Genomic DNA, 17257 nt, shown 5'->3' with positions numbered 1-17257 from the left:
GAGCGGCTGGTCCTCCAACCAATCGGAGTGAATGAGGGGCGGGAAGTGCGGGTAATGGCGACGGACAGACGGACGGTTTTAACTCGGAAGCGAGATCAATACCAGGTAGAGGACGGTGCGTGGGGAGCGATGAATCCACCGGGTGGGTGGAGAGGCTCCTTAAACATGTTGTTCAAACCCAATCCCCGGAAATGAACTTCCCGGTCCCCCCCTTTGTACCAAATGGAGCGGCAGCTTGTAGTGTTAGACCCGGGCTGACTGCCGCCATTGAGGCTGCATGTGGGAGGCCGGCAGGGATTGTGATCGGAGAGTGAAGCCCTGACGTCACAATGGAATGGGTGAGAGTGTGACGTCACAATGGAATGGGTGAGAGTGTGACGTCACAATGGAATGGGTGAGAGTGTGACGTCACAATGGAATGGGTGAGGGTGTGACGTCACAACGGAATGGGTGAGGGTTCCAGATGAGCTGAGACTGGGCTGGAGTCGGGCGATGGCACTGAAATGTGGCCCGGTGGCACAGTGGTTAGTGCAGCTGCCTAACAGCGCCAGGGACCCGGGTTCAATTCCAGCCTCGGGTCACTGTCTGTGCAGAGTTTCTACATTCTCCCCGTGTCTGTGTGGGTTTCCTCCGTGTGTTCCGGTTTCCTTCCGCAGTCGAGAGATGTGCCAGTTAGACGGATTGGCCATGATAATTGCCACTTGGTATCAGGGGGATTAACAGGTAAATATGTGGATAGGGCCTGGATGGGATTGTTGCCGGTGCAGGCTCGATGGGCTGAATGGCCTCCTACACTATTTTCTGATTCATTATTATTAATTAATTACTATTAATGCTTCTATGAATGAAGGTGGTCTTGATGATGATGTGGACATGTGGCTGGAAGCTCATCTTGGGATGAACTATTTCACCCTGGTTGTGAACAGCCTGGTTCAGCCTCAGACAGTTGCCAGGAGGAGAGATAAAGTTGTTGGTGAGGGAGTGGAGTTTGTAGTGGGGACTGAACACAATGGGTTCAGTCTTCCCAGTATTTATATGAAATAAATTTCTGTTCTTTCAGTACTGGATGTCAGACAAGTCAGGATGGTGTGTGAGTTGGAGAGGAACTTGGAGCTGATGGTGTTCACAGGGTTTGGAAATTCTGTCAAAGTTCCTGTTGAGTTGTAGATGTATAAAATCTCTCTCCTCACCTCCGGCCTCTCCTACTTCTCTCTGTCTCCGCTCAGAGTGTGGGGATGCCGGCGTTGAACTGGGATAAGCACAGTAAGTAATCTCACAACACCAGGTGAGAATCCATTGATATGGATGGAGATTTACAACTTCTTGGGAATGAAATAGGAAAGAATGTTCCATAGAAACTAGAATTGTCTGCTCTGAATTTCTATCCTATACTGACTGTGATGACTTTTGCAAACTCATTTCACAGGATTTTGAACGAGGAATCACAGGCAAAAATCTCAACCGCCACGTCTAGACAGAGTCATATTCCTTGGGACCTGAATATCTTGTAATATGGAACTGTAGCTACGTTATATATTTCCAGACATCTCTTCCCTCAGAGGGTTGTTAGTCTTTTGGATTTCTCTTCTACAGGGACCAGTGGAGGCTGAGGGTCATTGAATATATTCCAGTTAGACAGATCTTTGACTGACAAGGGTGTCAAGAGTTATGGGGAACAGACAAGAAGATGGAGCAAAAGTAATATGTGGGGCGATTTCTTCACTCAAGGATGTGGTAAAGCTTTGGAATTCTCAACCCCTGAGGACAGTGAAGCCTCAGTCATCAACTATTTTCAAGAGAGATATTGATTGGTTTCTAGATATTGAAGATATCAAGGGATATGGGTTTAATGTGGGGAGAATGATGCTGAGGTAGATGAACAAATTATCTCATTGAATAGTTTAAAAGGCTCGATGGGCCAAATGGCCGACTGCAGCTCCTATTTGTTATGGTCTCTGTGTCCAGGACAGGAAGCAGTGAGCACGGATCTGTCAATCAGCCTCAATCAGTACCTTCAGGAGAATTGGGAGGGTGAATATTAGATACAGCAGAGTGAGAATGGAGGGAGAGTGTGTGGGATGGAGATTTACAGCTCTTTGGGACTGAAATAGGAAAGAATGTTCCATAGAAACTAGAATTGTCTGTTCTGAATTTCTATCGTGTACTGACACTGATGACTTTTGTAAACTCGTTTTACAGGATATTGAAAGAGGAATCACAGACCGAAATCTCAAACGTCACGTCTAGATCTGACAGAGTCATATTCCTTGGGAGCTGAATATCATCGGACTTTGAATCAAGAAGGGGAAATGGTTGTGTGGTCTGTCGATTTGAAAAGGTTTCAAACATCAGTGTGACTGGAAAAGCACCAACACATTGCCACACTCGAGTGAGAGTCTTCCAGTGCACTGACTAAACCAGTTACACAGCCTGAATAAATATCACACCATTCACAGCAGGGAGAGACTGTACTCGTGTTGTGAGTGTGGACGAGGCTTCAACTGATTGTCCACCCAAGACAGAGGCAAGGACACCTGCACCATGGAGAAACCATGGAAATGTGCAGACTGTGGGAAGGGATACAGAGCCCCATCTCTGCTGGAAGCTCATCGGCGCAGCCACACTGGGGAGAGGCCGTTCACCTGCTCTCAGTGTGGGAAGGGATTCACTCGGTCATCTGACCTGTGGACACACCACCGAATTCACACTGGGGAGAGACCGTTCACCTGCTCTCAGTGTGGGGAGGGATTCACTCAGTCATCCCACCTGCAGAAACATCAGCGAGTTCACACTGGGGAGAAACCATTTACGTGTTCTCAGTGTGGGGAGGGATTCACTCAGTCATCCAGCCTGCGGGCACACCAGCGAGTTCACACTGGGGAGAGACCATTCAGCTGTCCTCAGTGTGGGAAGGGATTCACTTGTTCATCCCACCTGCGGAGGCACCAGCGAGTTCACACGGGGGAGAGACCATTTACGTGTTCTCAGTGTGGGGAGGGATTCACTCAGTCATCCAGCCTGCGGACACACCAGCGAGTTCACACTGGGGAGAGACCATTCAGCTGCTTTCAGTGTGGGAAGGGATTCACTTGTTCATCCAGCCTGCGGGCACACCAACGAGTTCACACTGGGGAGAGGCCATTCAGCTGCTCTCAGTGTGGGAAGGGATTCACTCAGTTATCCAACCTGCAGAAACACCAGCGAGTTCACACTGGGGAGAGGCCGTTCAGCTGCCCTCAGTGTGGGGAGGGATTCACTTGTTCATCCAGCCTGCAGAGGCACCAGCAAGTTCACACTGGGGAGAGACCATTCAGCTGCCCTCAGTGTGGGGAGGGATTCACTTGTTCATCCAGCCTGCGGAGGCACCAGCGAGTTCACACTGGGGAGAGGCCATTCACTTGCTCTGATTGTGGCAAGGGATTCAGTCAATCATCCAACCTGGTAAAGCACCAGCGAATTCACACTGGGGACAGGCCATTCACCTGCTCCGTGTGTGGGAAGGGATTCACTCAGTCACCTCACCTGCTGAAACATCATCATGTTCACGAGTGACTGCAAGGACTGAATTTTGCTGTTAATCTCATCGAGGTCCCAACCATTTTCATTGGTGTCTGTTTCTGCTGATGTTAATAAACCCTGGCCCAGTTGTAAGATTTGTATTGTGGATTGTCTTGTCTGAGTCCTGAACTCGTAAATAAAAACAAGAAGTGCTGTAAAAACTCAGCAGGTCTGACAGCATCTCTGGAGAGAGAAACAGAGCTAATGTTTTGACACTGAAGAAGAGTCACATTCAACTGGAAACATTAACTGTTCCTGTCTTTACAGATTCTGTAAGAAGTCTCACAACACCAGGTTAAAGTCCAACAGGTTTATTTGGTAGCAAATACGTGTATTTGTGGTATTTGTTACTTGGTACACAGATTGCTTTTCTACCTATCTTTGTATCATCAATTCTGGCTTCATCCAAGTCATTGATCAAGGTGGCTGTTTTTCTCTCTCTCAGTTGTGGGTGATATTTGTCCCTATTCTCCTGGAAACTGAATGAATCTTGTTCCAAACTGGGTTCAATATCAGACATTTCAGGGAGTCAGGAATCATTCGCCCCTGAACCTACACTGGTAAAACCCCAGACAGTTCCTCAGTCAGGATTTTTCTGGTTCCTCACCATATATTAGTCAGGATACTGAAACAGATAAGTATCTGTGGTATCTCCAAGGTATTTGCTACCAAATAAACCTGTTGGACTTTAACCTGGTGTTGTGAGACTTCTTACTGTGTTTACCCCAGTCCAACGCCGGCATCTCCACATCATGACTACCATTTACAGATACTGTCAGACTTACTGAGATTTTGCAGCAACTTCTGTTTTTAGAATGACGGTGAATGCTGGATACATGAATCAGAGATTGGTGTAAAACTGGGATCTGCTCCTAAATCAAAGTGAAACAGCAGGTTAAAGTTTCCAGTCTGAAAAGTACTTTGGTTATTATACTATATCTATCATTTTAAGGCTGGTTTTAACTCATTTAAAATAAACCTATTTAAAATATATTTGTTAAAGTCAGTATTAAAATACGAGTTGGATGAGTTCACAGGAGCCTGTTAACCGCTGGGACAATTATTCAACAAACATTGGATTTCCAGATAGAGAAGAAGCTGCAGTTTGTTTGCAGGAATTCCCTGTTTTATTGATGTGTGTGTGTTAGACATCAGGATAACTAAAAATACACAAACCTGGACATCAATGGTGATCTGATTGACAGTTACTCTGGGAATCACTCCCACTGTGAAACTTCAGCACTGACACTGCTGAATGTTGTCGGCTCAGGGAGTGGGGCCTCCAGGAGTGGACTGTAAAAAAGCTGGGTTTCAGTATCCTGACTAATATATAGTGAGGAACCAGAAAAATCCTTACTGAGGAACTGCCTGGGGTTTTACCAGTGTAGGTTCAGGGGCGAATGATTCCTGACTCCCTGAAATGTCTGATATTGAACCCAGTTTGGAACAAGATTCATTCAGTTTCCAGGAGAATAGGGACAAATATCACCCACAACTGAGAGAGAGAAAAACAGCCACCTTGATCAATGACTTGGATGAAGCCAGAATTGATGATACAAAGATAGGTAGAAAAGCAAGCTGTGAGGTTATTACAAAAAATCTGTAAGGGACACAGATAAGTTACCTGAATGGACAGAAAAATGGCAGATGGAGTATAGTGCGGGAAAGTGGGAGCTTTTCCACTTTGGCAGGAAGAATAGAGAAGCAAAAAATTGTTTAAATATATAGAAACTGAAGAATACTGCCGTAGAGAGGAATCTGGGAGTCCTTGTACATGAATCGTGAAAAAATAGGATGAAGGTACAGCAAGTAAAGAAGGCGGCAAATGGAGTGTTGGACTTTACTGCAAGGGGGTGGAGTTTGAAAAAGGGAACTTGCTGCACCTACACAGGACATTGCTGAGAGAGCAGCTGGAATACTGTGTATGGTTCTGGTCTCCCTACTGATGGAATGACATGCTTTCATTGGAATGAGTTCAGAGAAGGTCCATTCCTCAGATGAAGGTGTTGTCTTTTGAGGAAAGATTGTAAGGTGTAGGTGAGAATTCTCCCATCCCGCCCACCACAGGAATCGTCGCGGGCCGGGGGGGGCGGGACCACAAAGGCCCATTGACCTCGGGCAGGATTCTCCAGTTTTGGGGTGAGCGGGGCCGGAGAATCCAACTCATTGTCTTTTGGGGAAAGGTTGCACCTCTAATCATTAGGTTTAGAAGAATGAGCAGTGAACGTACTGAAACATATAAGATTCTCATGGGGGGTTGACAGGCTAGATGCCAAGAGAATGATTCATGAAGGAGTCTTGAACTTGGTGCCACAGATCAACAAGAGATAAGGGTATTGTTTCAGCCCTTACAGACACCAATACTTTATCCTCAGTTTTAGTCATGTTAGCTGGTGTTGTCCACCCAATGGGACAGGCTCTGTTTCATGTGAGAGTTTTTGATTTGATTTGATTTACTATTATCACATGTATTGGGATACAGTGAAAGGTATTGTTTCTTGCGCGCTATACAGACAAGACATACATTCATAAAGTACATCGGGGGAAAGGAAAAAAGAGGGTGTAGAATATAGTGTTACAGTCATAGCGAGGGTATAGAATAAGATCAATTTAATATACGTTGGTCCATTCAAAAGTCGGATAGCAGGGAAGAAGCTGCTCTTGAGTCAGTTGGTACATCACGTGGGTGGGTGGGTGGGTGGGAGGATGGCTGCGTGTGTTAGTTTTTGTGCATGAGGATGTGGGTATCTGAGTGAAGCTGCTTCTCATCAGTTGCAACACAGCCTTCCTCTGAGCAATGATAGGTCTCTGAGTTTCCAACTGAGTGATTTGAGTGATTCAGAGATTTTCCATCCAGACTGACTGTGTGCTGCGTAAAACCTGACATCTACACAACCTGACCCCACTTCTCCTGGAACAATATGAAGTGTCAGCTGCTTTCCTGATCCCTTCCTTTCCCCTCACCATTATCCTCAGATAGTTCACAAATTCCATTGTACCTCATCCTCCAATGGTCTCCATTTTAAATATTTCCATCAGTCTTGCCAACAGATAGCAATGGGATTGCTGCTATCACAGTGATAAACTCTGAAATACTGCCTCTCTGATCTAGATCTCCCCACCAAATCTTCACCTGAGTTCCACTTTTTAGTCTGAAGAAATTAATATAATTTAACTTTCAACAGCACCTTCCAACACTGCGACCTTTACCTTCCAATCCTACAGACTCTACCACCGAGAGACAAGGGCAGCAGATAATTGGCAACATGGACAACTGACGTTATCAAAGAACGAAGAACAGTACAGCAGAGGAACAGACCCTTTACCGAAAAACAATGGCACCCAAGACATAAACAATCCTGACTTGGAATCATGTTGCTGTCCTTTCACTGTTGCTGATCAAAAATCCTGGAAATCCCTTCGTAACAGCATCTTCGACTGCGGCAAACTTATAAATATAGGAGAAGAGTAGATCATTCTGCCCCTTGACCCATTTAATTAGATCACGGCTGATCTGACAGTAACTTCAAATCTGCAGTTCAAGAAGGCAGCCCCAATCACCTTCTCAAGAATAATTTGGGCTGGGCAATTGATGCTGGTCGAGCCAGCAATGCCCACATTGTATAAACAAATATAAAACCCCATTAAAACTGATTCAGCGCACCCCCTCCCCACAGAATGAAAAAGATTGGCTTTAAGATCAGTTAGAACCACAGAACCATAGGACATTACAGCACAGAAACAGGCCATTTGGCCCTTCTTGGCTGTGCTGAGCCATTTTTCTGTCTAGTCCCACTGACCTGCACCTGGACCATATCCCTCCACACCCCTCTCATCCATGTACCTGTCCAAGTTTTTCTTAAATGTTAAAAGTGAGCCTGCATTCATCACCTCATCTGGCAGCTCATTCCAAACTCCCATCACTCTCTGTGTGAAGAAGCCCCCCGCTAATATTCCCTTTAAACTTTTCCCCCCTCACCCTTAACCCATGTCCTCTAGTTATTTTCTCCCCTAGCCTCAGTGGAAAAAGCCTGCTTGCATTCATTCTATTTATACCCATCATAATTTTATACACCTCTATCAAATCTCCCCTCATTCTTCTACGCTCCAGGGAATAAAGTCCTAACCTTTCTCTGTAACTCAGCTTCTCAAGTCCCGGCAACATCCTTGTAAACCTTCTCTGCACTCTTTCAACCTTATTAATATCCCTCCTGTAATTAGGTGGCCAAAACTGCACAAAATACTCTAAATTCGGCCTCACCAATGTCTTATACAACCTCACCATAACATTCCAACTCCACACACAGTCCTTCTATTTGTGATTTTGCATGAACTATTAACATCATTTATTTTCACCCCCGCTCCACTATCTGCTCTGGCACTCTGGTTCCCATCCCCCTGCAAATCTAGTTTAAACCCTTCCCAATAACACTAGCAAATCTTCCTGCAAGTATATTGGTCCCCTTGTAGTTCAGGTGTAACCCATCTCTCTTGTACAGGTCCCACCTGCCCCAGAAGAGTTTCCAATGATCTAGAAATCTGAAACCCTGCCCCCTACACCAGTTCCTCAGCCACGTGTTCATCCGCCTGAGCATCCTACTCTTACCCTCACTGGCACGTGGCACAGGTAGCAATCCTGAGATGACTACCCTCGGGGTCCTGCTTTTTAACTTCCCACCAAGTTGTTCCTTTGTAGTCACTGATATTTAACTGATATTCCTTTATAGTCACCTGATGAAGGAGCAGCGCTCCGAAAGCTAGTGGCTTTTGCTACCAAATAAACCTGTTGGACTTTAATCTGGTGGTGTGAGATTTCTTACTCTATTCTCTCTCCACAGATGCTGTCAGCCCTGCTGAGATTTTCCAACATTTACTGTCTTTATCTCAGTGATAAATGTTGATGTGTTTGCTCTGCACCCACAGGGCTCCATCTGTTTGCTCTGCACCCACAGGGCTCCATCTGTTTGCTCCGCACCCACAGGGCTCCATCTGTTTGCTCCGCACCCACAGGGCTCCATCTGTTTGCTCCGCACCCACAGGGCTCCATCTGTTTGAAGCCACAAACAGAAAGGTCCAGTTTTCTCCTGGAGTTTGACACAAAGCAGCTTTCACAATGATACAGAGCTCAGCCCCGCCCCTCATTTACTCTGGTTGGAGGACCAGCCGCTCCCGCTCGGTCCTCCAGCCCCGCCCCCTTTTCCTTGGTCCGGAACCGCTGTCAATCACTGTCCGGTCATTGTGATGTGGAGCATGCGCAGTGCCGCTGGGAGCTCAGGATTGCGGCGGTGGGAATTTTCAGCTGATCCGACACCGCCGGGTGGGGAATGAGGGGGGGATGGAGCCGGCGGGTGGGGAATGAGGGGGGGATGGAGCCGGCGGGTGGGGAATGAGGGGGGGATGGAGCCGCCGGGTGGGGAATGAGGGGGGGATGGAGCCGGCGGGTGGGGAATGAGGGGGGGGATGGAGCCGCCGGGTGGGGAATGAGGGAGGGATGGAGCCGCCGGGTGGGGAATGAGGGATGGAGCCGGCGGGTGGGGAATGAGGGATGGAGCCGGCGGGTGGGGAATGAGGGATGGAGCCGGCGGGTGGGGAATGAGGGATGGAGCCGGCGGGTGGGGAATGAGGGATGGAGCCGGCGGTGGGGAATGAGGGGGGGATGGAGCCGGCGGGTGGGGAATGAGGGAGGGATGGAGCCGCCGGGTGGGGAATGAGGGGGGGATGGAGCCGCCGGGTGGGGAATGAGGGATGGAGCCGGCGGGTGGGGAATGAGGGATGGAGCCGGCGGGTGGGGAATGAGGGATGGAGCCGGCGGGTGGGGAATGAGGGGGGGATGGAGCCGGCGGGTGGGGAATGAGGGGGGGATGGAGCCGCCGGGTGGGGAATGAGGGGGGGATGGAGCCGGCGGGTGGGGAATGAGGGGGGGGATGGAGCCGCCGGGTGGGGAATGAGGGAGGGATGGAGCCGCCGGGTGGGGAATGAGGGATGGAGCCGGCGGGTGGGGAATGAGGGATGGAGCCGGCGGGTGGGGAATGAGGGATGGAGCCGGCGGGTGGGGAATGAGGGATGGAGCCGGCGGGTGGGGAATGAGGGATGGAGCCGGCGGTGGGGAATGAGGGGGGGATGGAGCCGGCGGGTGGGGAATGAGGGAGGGATGGAGCCGCCGGGTGGGGAATGAGGGGGGGATGGAGCCGCCGGGTGGGGAATGAGGGATGGAGCCGGCGGGTGGGGAATGAGGGATGGAGCCGGCGGGTGGGGAATGAGGGATGGAGCCGGCGGGTGGGGAATGAGGGGGGGATGGAGCCGGCGGGTGGGGAATGAGGGGGGGATGGAGCCGGCGGGTGGGGAATGAGGGAGGGATGGAGCCGGGGGGTGGGGAATGAGGGGGGGATGGAGCCGGCGTGTGGGGAATGAGGGAGGGATGGAGCGGGGGGGTGGGGAATGGGGGGGGGGGGGATGGAGCCGGCGGGTGGGGAATGGGGGGGGGGATGGAGGCCGGCGGGTGGGGAATGAGGGAGGGATGGAGCCGGGGGGTGGGGGATGGAGCCGGCGGGTGGGGAATGACACTGCGAGTGTCATTAATCCACCCTGACTGCTCACCAACGCACTCACACCGGGGAGAGACCGTTCAGCTGCTCCATTTGTGGGAAGAAATTCTCCCAGTCATTCGATCTGGTGAGACACCAGCGACTTCACACCAGGGAGAGACCATTCACCTGCTCGGTGTGTGGGAAGGGATTCACTCGGTTATTCACCCTCCAGTCCCACCACTGCACTCACACTCAGGAGAATCCATTCAGCTGCAGTACCTGTGGAAAGAGTCATCCAACCTCCTGACTCACCGACGCACTCACTCTGGGGAGAGGCCTTTCACCTGCTCCTTGTGTGGAAAGGCATTCACAAGGTCCTCCAACCGGCTGAGACACCAGCAAATTCATAATAGACTGCAAGGATTGGATTCTGCTTTTAATCACAGCCTGGATTGATAGTCTGACAATATCTGGTTTGTTTCTGCTGATGTTAACATCCCTACAACTTTAAAAAAAATTGTTAGTCACAAGTAAGGCTTACATTAACACTGCAATGAAGTTACTGTGAAATGCCCCTAGTCGCCAAACATCAGTGCCTGTTCGGGTCAGTGCACCTAACCAGCACATCTTTCAGACTGTGGGAGGAAACAGAAGCACCTGGAGGAAGTCCACAAAGCACGGGGAGAACATGCAAACTCAGCACAATGACCCAAGCCGGGAATCAAACCCAGATCGCTGGTGCTGTGAGGCAGCAGTGCTAACCACTGTGCCACCGTGCCGCCCCTGGCTGGAGTTTAATATTCTGGAGATGTCACTGATTTTCGGAGCTGCAATGTTCCTTTTTAAAAGCACCTTCTGTGATCTTTCTCCTGAATTCAAGAATCCTCAACAAGAACCTGTTCATAAAGCTAATAGTAAAATTACGAACTTTACTTCAGTCCTAAATTAATTAATCTTTTCTGCAAATCTGTGTGTGAGGGGTTCCACTGATTAACATCTCCAATTAGAAAGTGCTGATTAATCCTTGCTGATAATTCTGACTGACCTCTTCACAGTGAGGTGTCCATTATGAAATTCAATTGTGAAGGAACCTAAACAAAGGAGTGAAATATTATACAGGCACGATAAAAGTGTACATAAAAACTTAAACAACACAGATAACCTGGATAAATGTGTAGTGGTACATTTCGGCAGGTCAAATGGGATGAAGGAGTATAATATCAAGGGTAAGACTCTTAGCAGTGTAGAGGATCAGAAATACCTTGGGGTCCGGGTCCATAGGACTCTTAACTCGGCCTCGCAGGTAGAGGAGGTGGTTAAGAAGGTGTATGGTGTGCTAGCCTTCATCAATCGAGGGATTGAGTTCAGGAGTCGGGAGATAATGATGCAGCTTTATAAGACCCTCGACAGATCCCACTGAGAGGTCTGTGCTGAGTTCTGGTCGCCTCATTACAGAAAGGATGTAGAAATTATTGAAAAGGTGCAGAGAAGATTAACAAGGATGTTGCCTGGATTGGGTGGCATGCCTTATGAAGATAGGTTGAGGGAGCTTGGTCTTTTCTCCTTGGAGAGACGAAGGATGGGAGGTGACGTGATAGAGCTGTACAAGATGTTGAGAGGTACAGATCGGGTGGATTCTCAGAGGCTTTTTCCCAGGGCTGAAATGGCTGCTACGAGAGGACACAGGTTTAAGGTGCTGGGGAGTAGGTACAGAGGAGATGTCAGGGGTAAGTTTTTCACTCGGAGGGTGGTGGGTGAGTGGAATCGGCTGCCGTCAATCGTGGTGGAGGCAAACTCGATAGGGTCTTTTAAGAGACTTCTGGATGAGTACATGGGACTTAATAAGATTAAGGTTTATAGGTAAGCCTATATATAAGCCTAGGTAGGTAGGGAAATGACCGGCGCAACTTGAGGGCTGAAGGGCCTGTTTGTGCTGTAGTTTTGCTATGTTCTATGTCTCATGGTCTTCTGGTATCATAGCTTCCACTTGGCAAAGAACTGCGTCACATTCAGAGATCTGGAAAAGGAAAGGTCTCTGTTCCACTCTGCTGTGATGCGCGCAGTAAACGTGTGTATTTCAGGGGCAGACAGCCGAGCTGCTGCGTGCCATTCCAACAGAGAAAACGGCTCCTTATTTTCAACGGCACTGATACCTGGGCTGAGGGCGGGACTGAGTGAACATATTCACACAGGTTCCATAAATACAAACAAAAATTCGCACAAATGAATTTTAAGATGTCAATTAGACTAACTTGAGCACACAAAGTTGAAGCTTCCTCAAATTCTGGTCAGTTGAGTCAGTGAAGCAGCCTATTATATTTGCAGTGATGTCTGCATTCGAGCTCTTGCTGCTGTTTGAACTGAAGGCGGCTGAATCAAGGATTGCGTTTGCTGGGTGCTGTGGCGCGCACCTGTAACCCCGCTGCTGGGAGGCTGAGGCTGCTGGATTGCTTGAGGTCGGGAGTTCTGGGTTGTTGTTCTCTATGCCGATCGGGTGTCCGCACTAAGATCAGTATCAGCATGGTGTTCCAAGAGGACTCTGGGAGCACCAGGTGTGCTCAGGAGGGGTGAACCGGCCCAGGTCGGGAACGGAGCAGGTCAAATCTCCTGTGCTCTTCAGTAGTGGGATAGCACCTGTGAATAGAAACAGCAGTGCCGCCTGACCAATACAGCGAGACGCATCCTTTTCTCCACACCTTCAATCGCAGCAAACAAACTACTTTGCCATTCCCAGACAAACCCGATGCCTCTCTGCCTGCCTCCACACTCACTCCCTCTGCTGCCCCTTTCATTCACTCTCACATCCAATGCCATCACCACATCAATCTACGCAATTAAACCAAAACATGTACACACACTTTTGACCAACCAGCCCTGCACGCTCACAAGCACCATTCTGCAGTTCCCACTTTCCCCACTCTCCCCATTCTTTGCCTCCTCAATATCCACCTCACATTTACCGCCCCCTGCTGCTCACGGCAGAAACTACACTTTTAAAATCTTCAACTTGCACGATCATTTCAGCCACGGCCACAAGAGAGCGCAGACCTCTTCACCTCTTCCTCACATCTCATATCGCGCACATACTTTCCAGCACATTCACCAAGCATTCAAGCTGCCTCTCGGCTCTCATATCTCCTTCTCCTTTATTCATTCCCTCCTGACAATTTCTCCACTGTCAATGTCGAAAGTCTAGACGCTTATGACTTAATCTCATGCCGTAAATGAGAGAGTGGGTGAGAAAGAAAGGGAGAGAGAGAGAAAGACAGCAAAATGTTCATTGTAATTTCAATTTCAGCGTTGATCGCTAACCCACTTTGGCAATTCACCGACCTTCATTGTTCAATGTCCCCTCTACCGAGTCTATCCCAAGGAGGAGGAAACATGCCAAGCGGAGGACGAGGCCTCCACGGCTGACGAGGGAAGTCAAGGACAAGATAAAAGCAAAAGAAAAAGAATACAAAGTGGCGAGGATTAGTGGGAAGCTGGAGGATTGGGATTTTTTAAAATGCGAGCAGAGGACAACTATAAAAGCAATAAGGGGGGAAAGATGAAATATGAGTGCAAGGTAGGCAGTAATATAAAAGAAGACAGGAAGAGTTTTTTTCAATATATAAAAGATAAGAGAGAGGCAAAAATAGACATTGGATCACGACAAAATGAGGCGGGAGAAGTAACAATAGGAAACAAAGAAATGGCAGATGGACAGAATCGTAACATTGCATCAGTCCTCACGGTGGGAGACACCAGGGGGATGCCAGAGCTCCAGGAGAATCAAGGGGAACAGGTGACTGCAGTGGCCATCACAAGGGGGAGGTTCTGGGGAAACTGAAAGATCTAAAGGTGGATAAATCACCTGGACTGGATGGACTACACGCCAGGATTCTAAGAGAGATAACTGAGGAAATTGTGGAGGCATTGGCAGTGATCTTTCAGGAATGACAGAGGACTGGAAAGTAGCGAATGTAACACCGCTGTTTAAGAAGGGAGGGAGGCAGGAAATGTGAAATTAGAGGCCAGTGAGCCTGACTTCGGTCATTGGCAAGATTATAGAGTCAATTATGAAAGATGAGGTTGCAGAATACTTGGAAGTGCATGATAAAATAGGACTGAGTCAGCATGGCTTCGTCAAGGGGTGGTCATGTCTAGCATGGCTTCGTCAAGGGGTGGTCATGTCTGACAAATCTCTTACAATTCTTTGAGGAGATGACAAGGAAGTTAGATAAAGGAGAACCAGTGGATTTATTTCGATCCCAGAAGGCCTTTGGCAATGTGCCGCATAGGAAACTGTTCAATATGTTATGAGCACATGGTGTTAAGCTTAAGATCCTGGCATGGATAGAGGATTGGCTGATTGGCAGGAGGCAGAGTGTGGGGATAAAGGGGTCCTTTTCAGGATGGCAACCGGTGACTAGCGGTGTGCTTCAGGGGTCGGTGCTGGGACTGCAACTTTTCACAATATACATTAATGTTTTGGAAGAAGGAACTGAAGGCACTGTTGCTAAGTTTGCAGATGATACAAAGATATGTAGAGGGACAGGTAGTATTGAGGAAGCAGGGGGCTGCAGAAGGACCTGAACTGGTTAGGAGAGTGACCAAAGAAGTGGCAGATGGAGTACAATGTGGAAAAGTGTGAGGTTATGCACTTTGGAAGGAGAAATGGCGGCACAGACTATTTTCTAACTGGGGAAATCCTTCGGAAATCAGAAACGCAAAGGGGCTTGGGAGTGCTTGTTCTCAAGGTTAACGTGCAGATTCAGTCGGCAGTTCGGAAGGCAAATGCAATGCTAGCATTCATGTCGAGAGGGCTAGAATACAATAGCAGGGATGTATTTCCGAGGCTGAATAAGGCCCTGGTTAAACCCCATTTGGACTATTGTGAGCTGTTTTGGGCCCCGTATCTAAGGAAGGATGTGCTGGCCTTGGAAAGGGTCCACATGAGGTTCACAGGAATGATCCCCAGAATGAAGGGCTTGTCGTATGAGGAACGGTTGAGGACTCTGGCTCTGTACTCGTTGGAGTTTAGAAGGAAAAGGTTGAAACCTGCAGGATACTGCGAGGCTTGGGTAGAGTGGACGTAAAGAGGACGTTTTGATTTTGATTTGATTTGATCGATTATTCTCACATCTATTAACGCACAGTGAAAAGTATTGTTTTTTGCGCGCGATACAGACGAAACATACCGTTCATGGAGAAGGAAAACAAGAGAGTGCAGAATGTAGTGTTACAGTCATAGCTCGGGTGCAGAGAAAGTTCAACTTAATGCAAGGTAAGTCCATTCAAAAGTCTGACAGCAGCAGGGAAGAAGCTGTTCTTGAGTCGGTTGGTACATGACGTTCGACGTTTTACACTTTTTCCTGAAGATAGAAGGTGGAAGAGAGAATGTCCGGGGTGCATGGGGTCCTTAATTATGCTGGCAGCTTTGCCGAGGCAGTGGGAAGTGCAGACAGAGTCAATGATGGGAGGCTGGTTTGCGTGATGGATTTGGCTACATTCACGACTTATTGTAGTTTCTTGCGGTCTTGGGCAGAGCAGAAGCCATACCAAGCTGTGATACAACCACAAAGAATGCTTGCTATGGTGCATCTGTAAAAACTGGTGAGAGGCATAGCTGACATTCCAAATTTCCTGAGTCTTTTGAGAAAGTAGAGGCATTGGTGGACTTTCTGAACAATAGTGTCGGCATGTGGGGACCAGGACAGGTTGCTGGTGATCTGGACACCTAACAACTTGAAGCTCACGACCTTTTCTATTTCATCCCTGTTGATGTAGGCAGTAAGAAGTCTCACAACACTTAAAGTCTAACAGGTTTATTTGGTAGCAAATACCATAAGCAAATACCAAATGAACCTGTTGGACTTTAACCTGGTGTTGTGAGACTTCTTACTGTGTTCACCCCAGTCCAACGCCGGCATCTCCACATCATGATGTAGGCAGGGGCATGTTCTCCTTTCCGCTTCCTGAAGTTGATGACAATCTCCTTCGTTTTGTTGACATGGAGGGAGAGATTATTGTTGCCGCACCATTTCACCAGATTCTCTATCTCATTCCTGTACTCTGTCTCATCATTGTTTGAGATCCAACCCACTATGGTGCTGTCGTCAGCAAACTTGAAAATCAAATTGGAGGGGAATTTGGCCGTACAGTCATTGGTATCATAAGGAGTATAGTAAGGGGCTGACAACACAGCCTTGTGGGGCACCGGTGTTGAGGATGATCGTGGAGGAGGTGTTGTTGCCTATCTTTACAGATTATGGTCTGTGAGTTAGGAAGTGCAGGATCCAATCACAGAGCGAGGTGCCGAGACCCAGGCCATGGAGTTTGGGGATGTACTTCGTGGGAATAATAGTGTTGAAGGCTGAGCTGTAGTCAATAAATAGGAATCTGACATAGATGTCCTTGTTATCTACGTGTTCCAGCGCTGAGTGCAGCGTTGATGTTTCCACTAGTAGGAAAGACTAGGACCAGAGGGCACAACCTCAGGCTAAAGGGACAATCATTTGAAACAGATATGAGGAGGAATTTCTTCAGCCAGAGAGTGGTGAATGTGTGGAACTCTTGGCCGCAGAAAGGTGTGGAGGCCAGATCATTGAGTGTCATTAAGGCAGGAATAGATATGTTCTTGATTAATAAGAGGATCAGGGGTTATGGGGAAAAGGCAGGAGAATGAGGATGAGAAAAATATCAGCCATGATTAAATGGCGGAGCAGACTCGATGGGCCGAGTGGCAAAATTCTGCTCCTATGTCTCATGGTCTTCTGGTATCATAGCTTCCACTTGGCAAAAAACTGCGTCACATTCAGAGATCTGGAAAAGGAAAGGTCTCTGTTCCACTCTGCTGTGATGCGCGCAGTAAACGCGTGTATTTCAGGGGCAGACAGTCGAGCTGTTGCGTGCCATTCCAACAAAGAAAACGGCTCCTTATTTTCAATGGCACTGATCCCTGGGCTGAGGACGGGACTGAGTGAACATATTCACACAGGTTCCATGAATACAAACAAAAATTCGCACAAATAAATTTTAAGAGGTCAATTAGACTAACTTGAGCACACAAAGTTGAAGCTTCCTCAAATTATGGTCAGTTGAGTCAGTGAAGCAGTGAAGTCAGTCTGCATTCGAGCTCTTGCTGCTGTTTGAACTGAAAGCGGCTGAATCAAGGATTGCGTTTGCCG

The 17257-nt window shown here is 48.3% G+C and overlaps 2 protein-coding genes across 2 annotated transcripts in view; one reads left to right on the top strand and one right to left on the bottom strand.

Annotated features, from left to right (window-relative positions):
• LOC144485232 (uncharacterized) overlaps nt 1-17257 on the bottom strand; it is a 155905-nt gene that overhangs the window by 57855 nt on the left and 80793 nt on the right. The window lies entirely within an intron of this gene.
• LOC144485230 (uncharacterized) lies at nt 38-10541 on the top strand. Its single transcript, XM_078203438.1, is given in 4 exon segments — nt 38-105; nt 2200-3520; nt 10142-10372; nt 10375-10541. Coding segments are annotated over 3 exon segments (1377 nt in total). The 5' UTR covers nt 38-105; nt 2200-2541.

The sequence above is a fragment of the Mustelus asterias genome, unplaced genomic scaffold, assembly GCF_964213995.1.
Source record: "Mustelus asterias unplaced genomic scaffold, sMusAst1.hap1.1 HAP1_SCAFFOLD_171, whole genome shotgun sequence".
Classification (NCBI taxonomy): domain Eukaryota; kingdom Metazoa; phylum Chordata; class Chondrichthyes; order Carcharhiniformes; family Triakidae; genus Mustelus; species Mustelus asterias.
Note: the sequence above shows the minus strand (reverse complement) of the source record. Positions and strands in the feature narration are given on the sequence as shown.